Source organism: Orbicella franksi, chromosome 15 (genome assembly GCF_964199315.1).
Source record: "Orbicella franksi chromosome 15, jaOrbFran1.1, whole genome shotgun sequence".
NCBI lineage: Eukaryota > Metazoa > Cnidaria > Anthozoa > Scleractinia > Merulinidae > Orbicella > Orbicella franksi.
This window is the reverse complement of record NC_138159.1, coordinates 16189237-16200653: the sequence shown is the minus strand read 5'-3', so window position 1 is coordinate 16200653 and position 11417 is coordinate 16189237. Positions and strand designations below refer to the sequence as shown.

Below are 11417 nucleotides of genomic sequence, written 5' to 3'. Positions count from 1 at the left end.
GTGGATGAAACTCTAGTGTGTGACCATTCAAATGAAAGCTGTTAAGCAGTACTTTCATGTGGTGCTGTTTAATATGTTGTAGAAGGTGGTTCTTAGTTTTACGTCTGTAGATGAAATACTAGTGTGCGATGATTCCGGTGAAAGCTATTGAGCAGTATTTTCATGTGACACTGTTTACTATGTTGTACAAAGTGGTTCAAACTTTTAAGTTTGGATCAAATACTAGTGCGTGACCATTCAGATGAAAGCTACCGAGCCGTGATTTTTATGTGGTTCTAACTCTAACGTGTAACCCAACAGTGTGACCGGCACGACTTACTCCAAATAATATCAAGGGATTTGGAAAAGTTTAAACCGAGACCGTTCTTGTATCATGGATGACAATGTGGCATGCGTTTCGTACGCCAATCGCTTGTCGTAATTACAATTTACATAATACCATAATATTTACAAATACCATAATAATTCGATTTAGGGCCCCGGACGCCTGTTTACTTTTGATAGCTCAAAGGTGGGGGTGGGGGGGGGGGGAGGGGAGGGGTGATTTGGGCTTATTGGATGGCGGGCGCTCTTTAGGAATGGGTCGCTTATACATTTCTGTTTATGACATAAACAGTGGAATGTGATTGAACAGTGACGGGTAAAATCACTTGACAACTGTAACAAGCGGGCCTTGATAAGTCCAATTCAATGTCTTTGGTAATATTACGCTCAGATTAGAAAGCGGACTACATCATTCACTCGTCTAATCAGTGTTTACTATGTCAATGTCTTTAATTCCAATTTCACAATGGTGCCTCTTGTTAGAATAGGGGACGTGTATTAGAAAAGGACAATGAATAGGGAGGACTTGTTAGAAAGGGGACGCTTTTTGGAAGGAGAAGGCTGAATCGAATCATTACGGTATTAAAAGAGAGTTAGCATGTTCTGTTCTCAATCACCTATTTTGTAAAACACTTGTAGGGCGGTTGTAAGGCGGCGCTTATTGGAGAGAGTGCGCTAAATCAAATTATTGCGGCATTAAAACAGAGTTAGCATGTTCTGTTTTTAATCACCTATTTCGTAAAACACTTCAATGTCAGTAGGAGTGAAATAAAAGACTCCAGTGAAAAACCCACAGTTACCAGTTGAATATCCTGAAGGAACGGAGTATGTATAGCCGCAATTGGTATACAAATTTGAGTTGCTCAAAGCGTTGTCCGATATGTAGATGTCATGATTACCAAAAGTGGGTCCGTAGCTGGAGCAGCGATACATTGCGTATTGTTCATTTTGATACTGAGTCAGCTTGACAGGGTTATATCCATCATTGTTGTAAAGCGAGAACAGGAAAGCTTTACTGGCAGGAGTATAACCGCAACTAGAACCTAAATTAGAAACAAAAGCTTAACAATTCTGAGCATTTCGGTTGAAAAAAGAAACAGATATATACAGACACCATATTGTATAAAGAGTTCTTTGGAACAGAACAACTACAGCAACAAAAATAAGTATTCAGCGTGGGGATCAGATCTGTTGGCAAAAGCGTTTAATTTGCGTTACGCGTGATAGAGCAGTTTTCAATTGTGAGTCGACCGATAATCAGAAAATTAGTTCTTTTTCCCTACGGTTTGAGATTGGCTGAGTAGTCCAATTGGTAAGCAATTGGTTTAGTTTTACGACACTCAATTGAAAACAGCTCTAACACGAAAGAAGTTAGTGGATTTATATACCCGGTTTATATACCTTCTTGACGTCTGAATTTTCAAATGCGTGAAATGAGATCGCGACGTTCTGGTTTACAGCCGGTGAGATAACTGTTTTTGAAGCCGAAGAAGAGTTTTAGTTGAAACAAGACTGATAAGCAAGTGAGAAGCCCGGAGACTGACAGAGAGAGGTCGATTTTCTGGAAGCTTTTGATGGTTTACAACAGGACATACTATAGAAAATTCTCCGAGCTCAGCTTCACTACTCTGAGTTTGTGAAATATTATGCAACTGGGTCTTATTCCGTCAGCATTATCTTTTCGGAAGCCTAGGAAACCAAACGGTCGTATCTAACTACAGCCAACCGCCGTAGTTTGGAACCCCGGCGGTTCTATACAAAGGACAGAGAACAAACATTGGGTACTGGCTCGAACCAATTTCTACTTTTTTTTTCGTCTTCTCAGTGCAAGATATTAAATTACAGTATTTAGAGAGGAAGCCACGTCAGCCTTAGCTGGTTTTCATGCGGGTCCTCTATCCTGGTCGAATTGGAATTTGGAGATGTTGGTTTTTGTGGAGGGAGGAAAACCGAAGAACCCGGAGAAAATCCTCGGAGCAAGGCGAGAACCAACAACAAACTCAACCCACGTATGGCACCGTGCCGGAATCGAACCCAGGCCACATAGGTGGGAGGCGAGCGCTCTCACCAATGCGTCATCCCTGCTTCCCAAATAAGCACCTTTATAACAAGCTCCGCGTCATACTTATTAAAACAGGATATAACAGCCGAGACACTGCCCCTTTAAGTCTCAAGTCTTTGAGTCTTAAGGAGACGATAGTTCTAATTGACAATTAGATTATGAGCTCAAGATTTCTTTGAGGTGATAGTTGAGGTTATGATCCAATTGCTTTACTAGAATTCTGACTGAAATTTCCTTCAAATAATGATTCCAATTATTTTCGGTCTAAGCATTAAACTTCACCCTTTAGAGAATTCGTGCGGACTGAATTGTCAATTTGACATTTGCAGTTGTGTCCACGCGTACTTAACAATTACAAATTTCGAGCATTTTCAATTTAAGAAACTGTAACTGCCATCCTTTTAGTCTTCTCAAAAATTGGATTATCCATTTGTTTCTAGATGTTCTTTCAAAACTTCGGATAGTGTACAATGGCTCAGCCAATCAGATTACAGCATTTGCATTAGTATACTAGTAGTAGAATGATACTTACTGTGCCAGGACACGTCGGTATATCCACCAAATATGTAGCTGCCGTATTTAATGATGGTCACAGTGGGTCCCTTTCCATCACAGTTGCTGTGGAATATCGATGCAGCCGAGCCGTCAGTCTTGGCATGCCAGCAACGCACAAATCGATCACGCCCTGGACTCAGGAGGACTGGGTCTAAGAAGGACAACAACTTCCCCAAGTATTGGTTGTAATCGAGACCGTCGAGAATGACGGACACACTTAGGCCTGGGTAGAGGAAAGAGTATAAAACCGGTATGTTTAAGTATCAAAGTCGTCTTTTTGAGGTTTGCTTAATTCATTAAATCGCCAGAGTGATCAAGATCTAATTTCTCATCACAATACCAATACATTATCAAGCATACAGGTAATGAAAATAGTTGAAATCATCTGCTAAGTGGAGCCGTCTTGATTTACCAGCAAATTCTCAAAACTGTATGGCTCTCAGTAACAGGAATTAACAGTTTGCACTGAAAAGGTTAACAGTGATATGTTCTTTTTCATTTCGTTCATGAATTAAACGATTGGTTACCTGCATATCAGCAAATATCTCATGGTTCGATTTAGTGACCCGGGCACTTATTTTATACTTTTGGTAACTCAAGGGAGGGTGCTAATTGGAGAGCGGGCGCTTATTAGGGACGGCGCGCTTATTTCTTTCTTTTTCTCTTCAACATAAACATGGAAATGTGATAAGGCATTTCAATGGACAATAACTGTTACTTTTCACTTGAGAATTTTAACAATAGAGGTTCGCATAACCATAACACCATTTGCCTGTTTAGACCAAGTCGATGCGTTAACTCATACGCTCAAGAAAGAAATGCATTAGTCAATTCCAGCTGTGCCCATGCTGCCCCCCCCCCCCCCAACAGGCCTTCCCCCGGGAATTAGGTTATTTTGAAAACAACCTGGAAATGCCGTACGGCTGGAACAAACCAGTTGATCAAATGCCCCGGGGTTGTGGCTCAATTATTTTTTTTTTTTCGTTTCTCATGTTACTTTCAGTACAATCAAAGCCAATTCAGGCCAAATTAAAAGTCCTAGCAAGGTCTTTTTTTAACTTTAATAGTGAAGAAAAAACACAATATAGGTTATTCCGTAGGATCTAGAGTCTTATTTATGTCCTATTTAGACGCATTCATTACGAAACTTACCGTATTTGCCGATAAACTGGTCATTAAAAGAAGCGACAATGCTGCATCACAACCAATAGGAGGAAATGGTCATGAACGCCGGTAAACATGGAAAAAGCGAAAAACAAACAAAACAAAACAAAACAACAGGCTAAGATTTACGTTTGAAGGTCCTTGACCCAGGACATCTGTTGTTTTATGCTCATTGACTATGCTTGAATTATATAATCGCAATGCTGCTATTGGTTAATTGTATGAGCACACATAACCACCTTTTGTATTTTGGCAGGTTTTTTGCTGGGTCAGCCCCCAAAGAACTTTGCCAGGTTTCCTTACCATTTTCCCTCCATTAACTATGGCTGCATGTAAGATGAAAAAGCGAGATGGTCAAATGCCCCAGGGTAATTGTGCAAGGCTGATATCCGACCCCGGGATTGACATTGTGGAAAAATGCCCCACTATTGCGGGGGATGGGCACACATGGAATTAACTGATACATTGTTTACTTGTCTAATCAGTCTTTACTATCATCTCTTCGATGTCAAAGTCTTCACTGTCACTTTCGCAATGAGGGCACTTGTTGTAAGCCCGGGGGATCTGGGTGCGAGGAGACTCCCTTATATGGGCTATATAGGTACGCGCGGACCGAAAGATAGCGTTTTCAGCCGTTTTGGTCATAAATAGGGTATGGTGTTTGCACTTGAACTAGGTATGCTTTTTAGAAGAAGCTACTTTTTCAAGTCATAAATAGGATGGGAAGATCGCGGATTTTGGTCATAAATAGGGGAAGGGTTTTGGGAAGCGGACCGCGCACACCTCCACCCAATTTTTCTGGGAGTACCCCCCGGGGGTTGTAAGGCGGCGCTTATTGAAAGAGAGCGCTAAATCGAATCCTGATTACGGCATTAAAAGAGAGTTATCATGTTCTGTTTTTAATCACCTATTTCGTAGAACACTTCAATGTCAGTAGGAGTGAAATGAAGAATGCCCCCATTGAAAAACCTACAATGCCCAGCTGAATATCCTGAAGGAACGGAGTATGTATAGCCGCAAGTGGTATACGATCCCGAGTTGCTCGTAGAGTTGTCCGATATGTAGATGTCATGATACCCATCAGCACCAAAAGTGGGTCCGTAGTTGGAGCAGTGATACATTGCGTATTGTTGATTTTGATACTGAGTCAGTTTGACAGGATTATATCCATCATTGTTGTAAAGCGAGAACAGGAAAGCTTTACTGGCATAAGTATAACTGCAACTAGAACCTGAATTGGAAACAAAAGTTGTACACTTTCTAAGCATTTCGGTTGAAAAGAAAAACAGAAATAAAGCTACCATATATTGTAAAGTAATCTTTAGAAGAAAAGAAACAACAACAAAAAAACAAAATAAATAGGCAACGAGAGGATCGGATCTGTTGGCAAGGGCGTTAAGCGTGATATGCCTTGGTAGCGACTGAATTTTCAAATGAGTGAAATGAGATCGCGACGTTCTAGGTGGAAACTCTTTCTATAGTCGAAAAAGTGTTTTAGTTGGAGCAAGAAGATAAGCAAGGAAGAAGTCTGGAGACTGACAGAGAGAGATCGTCTTTCTGGAAGCTTTCGGTGGTTTACAACAGGACTTCTTATGGAAAATACACCTAATTCAGATTCACGACTCATACTTAGTAGAATATGATGCAACTAAGTTTTGTTCTGTCAGCGTCATTGATAAACATGTTATTGGAAGATTGAAACAACAACGTAAAATGCTATACCTCCCAACCGGAATACGTTTTCCGATTGGAGGAAAAGGTGTCACGTGCGGTGGGTCAAAACTCACTAACTCCCCTAGGGCGAACAAAACTTACTAACTCCCAAGGGCGAGCAAAACTCACTAACTCCCTAGGGAAACAACAACTTAAACTTTCGACTCGCACATGATCAGGTTGTGCTCCTTTTAGCCCCACCAAATTTATGTGCCAGCCGACGTCAGGCAAACATTTTTTTTGCTGTTTCTTTTTTCTTTTTTGAGTTGGGAGGTATACAAAACACTTCATGACTGGCCCAGCGGGAAATAGTGAGTTCTGTTTCCCCTCGACCTCAACGTTCTCCTCGACTTCGCCAACCTCGTTCCCAGGGTCTCTCATCTTACCACCCCCTAGAGCGAACGATTCACTCCAGGGGGCGGTAAGATGACAGACCCTGGGAACGAGGTTGCGGCTTCGCCTGAGGGAACATTGAGGGTCTCAGGGATACAAAACTCACTGTTTCTCTTGGGGTCAGTCATTAAATGCTTAATGACCAAGTTCAGCGTATTCTGGAAAACGAACCGCACAGCCACATGATTTTCGAACTTAACGCTGGCTAGCATAATTATTGACAGTACGAGACAGACATACATGAAACTGGATTAACCAGAAACTTCATTTTTCAATCGACGTTCGAGGCCGTACTGTTGTGGTTGCCAAACCAGAATGGATATGCAATGGTAATATAAGTCGTCAGCACTTTCATAACGTAAGTCCAAATAAATTAGGTTTTCCTTGTTAGTAGAGCGTTCTCCATCTGCCAAATGCTTTCAGACACTTAAATAAAGTTTTTTCGTTCGTTCGTTTGTTCTATTGGTCATTCGTTTAATTTGTGCGCACGGTCGTACGTCCGTTCGCCCGTTCGTCCTTTCGTCTCTTCGTGCCTTCGTCCGTTCGTCCCTTTGTCCCTTCGTCCGTCTGTCCATCCGTTCGTGTATTCGTCTGTCCTTTTGTTCGTTCGTTCGTTCGTTCATACCTTCCTATGTTCGTACAGTTTGTTCGCTCAGTCAGTCCTCCGGATGCGTACGACCAAAGTGGACTGGTAAGATAGTTCCTTATTTTCACTTCTTTTGTATCTCATTCTCAAATGACTTTCCGCACTACAAGGAAGTCTCTTTGTCGGCAGTACATGAAGTGCATTGCTGCGAGCGATTTACTTATTCTGAAATGCGGGTGGCAAAGTGGGTTGGGGGGGGGGGGGGTTACCAATCACGCATCACGATGAATTTTTCTATTAAATCACGCATCACGGAGATTTTTTTTCAACAATCACGCGTCACGTAAAAAGAGTAAGTACATCGCCAATTTTGTGGTGTGGGATTTTCCCCTCTCCAGACAGGCGGTCTAACTCCGCCCGCCTGTTTCTTTCCTTCCTCTATGACACAATCGGGAGCCTGTGTCAAAGCTTTACCCCTGTAAATCCTTTTCTGATGTGAAGTTTATATAAAATAATTCATATATGAAGTGCGGTTGTAGATGAAAGTGAAGAATATAAACTTCACATCATTTCACTCCTCACGGGAAGATATGAACTCAATTAACTGGCCTCGCTCCCAATGTGTGACTTCATAGCTCAGTTGGTAGAGCATCGCACCGGTATCGCGGAGGTCACGGGTTCGAATCCCGTTGAAGCCCTGATTTTTTCAGGCTTCTTCTTTCCAATTGTTTAAATTGGAAAATTAACTGCGATTATCATTCTGCACTTTCATCTACAACCGCAGTTCATATATGAATTATTTCATATAAACTTCACATCATTTCACTCCTCACGGGAAGATATGAACTCAATTAACTGGCCTCACTCCCAATGTGTGGCTTCATAGCTCAGTTGGTAGAGCATCGCACCGGTATCGCGGAGGTCACGGGTTCGAATCCCGTTGAAGCCCTGATTTTTTTCAGGCTTCTTCTTTCCAATTGCTTAAATTGGAAAATTAACTACGATGATCATTCTTCACTTAAATCCTCTTCTGTTCGGCAACGCTTTTATGTCTGTGGATGACATAACGTGGCTTTTGAATTCAGTTAGGTCTTTATGACGACCTTCATTAAGTGGTTCACAAACCTTTTCCTTGTGTAGCCTCTCTCTGTCTTCTGGAGCGGCATAAAATGACACTTAACTCTAACGTCTCTTATCTTTTCAGCCGTTTGGAACCCTCCGGTTTTGAGACGACATTCTTTCAGACCTTAAATACGATGATTGATTGATTGATTGATTGAGTGAGTGATTGCTTGATTGATTGATTGATTGATTGACTGACTGATTGATTGATAGCCGGTTTCGGATATGGTCTGATGCACTGCCAAAAATGATCGGTCGACAAAATGGACAAAAATAACTCTGAAGCTCATAGTCCTGGTGCAAAGCTTGACTGTTTTCAATTGACTTATTCCTATTCTGTCACAATTGTTTGGACCTATAGTACCGTGAAGATCCACGAAGATCAAAGACATCAGAAGCCCACGATTTATTGATCTCTTTTAAGATTCTATTTACTGTTTACTTTGAATGAATGGTATCGGTTGTAGTTGAAAGAACATTCACTTATCACGGAAATCTAATTGGCAAATCACGCATCACTTGCTTGTAAAATAACAAATCATGCATGACGTTATGATGTCTTGTCCAGCGTCACGAGGCTAATTTGGTCCAATTCACGCGTCACGCTGCTAATTTTGGGGCCATCATGCGTCACGCAAGAACCCTTTGCCACCCTCTGAATTGAGCCCTCTAGCTTGTGAACTCCTCGTAGCCTGATTGAAACCGATTAAGTTAAGTTTTTTTAAAAAAAAGTTTGCTCAAGACGAAAGCTAGTCTGCTTAATGCGAGTCGGCGCCGCTAGATTAAGTTCTCGCAGTCCTACGCGGGTGTTTGGACAACCAGTCACAATATTTTTAGCCTGCGAACGCAGACGTATTTCCGGCTGTCGCTTGGTTCCGCCGAAAAATAACGTCTTCGAACCCGAGCCAGGAAACGATTTCTGTGACGTAATGACTTTTGTTTCTTCTTGGCCAATCAGATTCCATGATAGAATGAAACTCGAGTGCTCCTCGCAGCGAATACCTCGCGCAGTGGTTCTGGGGTTATTTGAGCTAAATTGTGATTGGCTTAGAATTCTTACGTCACAGAAATCGTTTTCTGGCTCGGGTTCGCAGACGTTATTTTTCGGCGGAACCAAGTGACAGCCGGAAATACGTCTGTGTTCACAGGCTACAATACTTTGAGCTGCGAATGAGATCGAAGCGAATCTGCTCTCAGGGTAGCTACGAAAGATCTTTATAGAAATCGAGGATTTTTCTTATGAGTTAAGCCCGCCATCGGATGCGATTTGAGGTCGATTATGCGAAACTGCAAGGCCGCGCAACATCAAAAAGCGTATTAATATCGGTTTTAAACCTGAAATAAGTACTTGTATTTCTTAAACAAGAAAAGAGTAAGACCAATGGTTAAACAAAAGAACAAAAATGGAGTTTTTTTGTTCTTTTACTGAGATAATAAAGCACGTTTTTATCAAGCTCGTGGTGATAGTTAGATCTTATGATACTTACTGCGCCAAGACACGTCAGTGTATCCACCAAATATGTATTGGCCAACTCTAATGATGGTCACTGTGGGTCCCTTTCCATCACAGTTGCTGTGGAATGTGGACGCAGCTGAGCCGTCTGTCCTTGCATGCCAGCACCGCACAAAGTAACTCTGCGATACGCTCGGGAGAGCTGGGTCTAAGTAAGTTATCAGCTTCCCCAAGTATTTGTTGTGATCGAGGTTGCCAAGAATTGCAGATGTTGCAAGGCCGCCTGGGTACGAGAGACAAAAGTTCAAAGCAACTGCAGTCGTACTGCTGGTTTTCACTGTCATGCCATCAACAATCAAGATTTTAATCATTCAATAAATTGAGTCAAGAATGTGAGATATAACAGATTATTGATTTATATACAACTTCGCAAAGACTTAGGTCTGCCTGTTTCTTCATACCTGTGTTATTCGAGAAATGCTTCTCTCAAATTTGTAGATAGAGCTTTGTATGGAGGCGCCGTGTTGGTGTCGCCAATAAAGTAACCATCAATTTTTATTTCTAAGTATGACAACGTCTCATAAAAATCGGCAATCTCTTCAACTGTCAATCGAGTTTATCTGTTAATCGTTTTCATGATAATATCGATTTTACTTAAAATACATCACGGCAAACTATCACCCCAAACCACTACATGATGTAAATTTTTCATCCATTTGACCAAGGAAAGTAATGGTCATAAAAAAAAAACTGATTCAAAGCACGTTTCAGCCTACGCCAAGCCAATCGAACTTCACAGTCGTTGAGGTCCAAGGCGGACTCTCATGTGGAAGGGTCTGGGATGCTCGTAATGTCTGAAACTGCTCTTTGTTCCGTTTCTGGATTTATTAAAAGCAGTCATTGTTTCAAGTTGTTTCACAACGAATGATTTCCATCACTTCTCATGAAAATTATTTCTCCATGAAACAATCGCAAACGTTGTTTTGTCATTTTAACGGACTCCGATTGAAAATTCAACAACAACTTTATTATTTATTATGACTCGCATATTTACAATTTTACAGAAATATATACACATTGAGTTAAAAAAAAAGCTTGACAATAGCAACAGCGCGAACCCGCAAGTAGCCTGGGCTCATCTAGGCAAGCCACATCTATATTTATATTAGACAATTCACCTTGCCTGTGATAAGAAACAAGGCTGAAACACCGAAAATAATTCAGAAATATTTACAGCAGTTATGGTTGAATGGGTTACTCGGTGATATTGACTAAAGAATGATGTCATATTTTCAATTACCTATTTTGTAGAACACTTCAATGTCAGAGGGAGTGAAATATAAGGCTCCAGTGAAAAACCCACAGTCGCCAGCTAAATATCCGTGGGGTACAGAATATGTAGAGCCACACCTGGTATAAGAATTGGTAGGTTGGTTGATGGTAGGGTTGTTTGATATGTAGATATCATGTACATGTCCTGCACCATAACCAAAAGTGGGTCCATAAGAGGAACACCTGTAGATTGCTTCGGTCTTTTTTTGATACTGAGTCAGCTTGACAGGATTATATCCATCTTTGTTGTAAAGCGAAAACAGGAAAGCTTTACTGGCTGAGGAGTAACTGCAAGAACCTGAAACTGATGAAGAAAAGCGGATTGTGGCATTTAGAAATAAAAACGAAAAGAAGGTAATAAAATAAAAATGCTTCAGAACAGAGAAACAACTGCAACAACAAGGAAAAAGTGTTTGACCACTGAAGTGGCTGGCAAAGACGTTATGTGAAAACTTTATCCTGAGGTCCTTACTGACTACAGGGGTAAATCGACAAACCATGCGAAAACAACGTTCATTTAACACAACAACAACCACAAGGGAACGAACTAATATCGATCAAATTAAAAGCATAATGTTTCTCCACAGCAACACCAACAGAAGCAAGAATACTTGTTCATAAGGCCCAGCAAAATAATGAAAAATTATTGGACGAGATTGAGCAAAATATGGTGATTTGTCAGTGGCGAGCAGATCAATAATTGATCTTCGAGA

General features: G+C 41.2%; 2 protein-coding genes across 2 annotated transcripts; both read right to left on the bottom strand.

Annotated features, from left to right (window-relative positions):
- Positions 1–529: 529 nt before the first annotated feature.
- On the bottom strand, positions 530–3201 carry LOC145469257 (uncharacterized; the record flags this gene model as incomplete). Its single annotated transcript, XM_081452943.1, has 2 exons — positions 530–1367; positions 2919–3201. Coding segments are annotated over 2 exons (603 nt in total), but the record flags the coding sequence as incomplete, so codon positions are not given.
- Positions 3202–4247: 1046 nt separating this feature from the next.
- On the bottom strand, positions 4248–10434 carry LOC145470677 (uncharacterized). The gene is made up of 2 exons (XM_081454499.1): positions 9403–10434; positions 4248–5365 (listed from the first exon to the last, which is right to left on the bottom strand). Exons 1-2 carry the CDS (start codon positions 9741–9743, stop codon positions 5005–5007), a joined length of 702 nt encoding a protein of 233 aa, XP_081310625.1. The 5' UTR covers positions 9744–10434; the 3' UTR covers positions 4248–5004.
- Between the last annotated feature and the right edge of the window lie 983 nt (positions 10435–11417).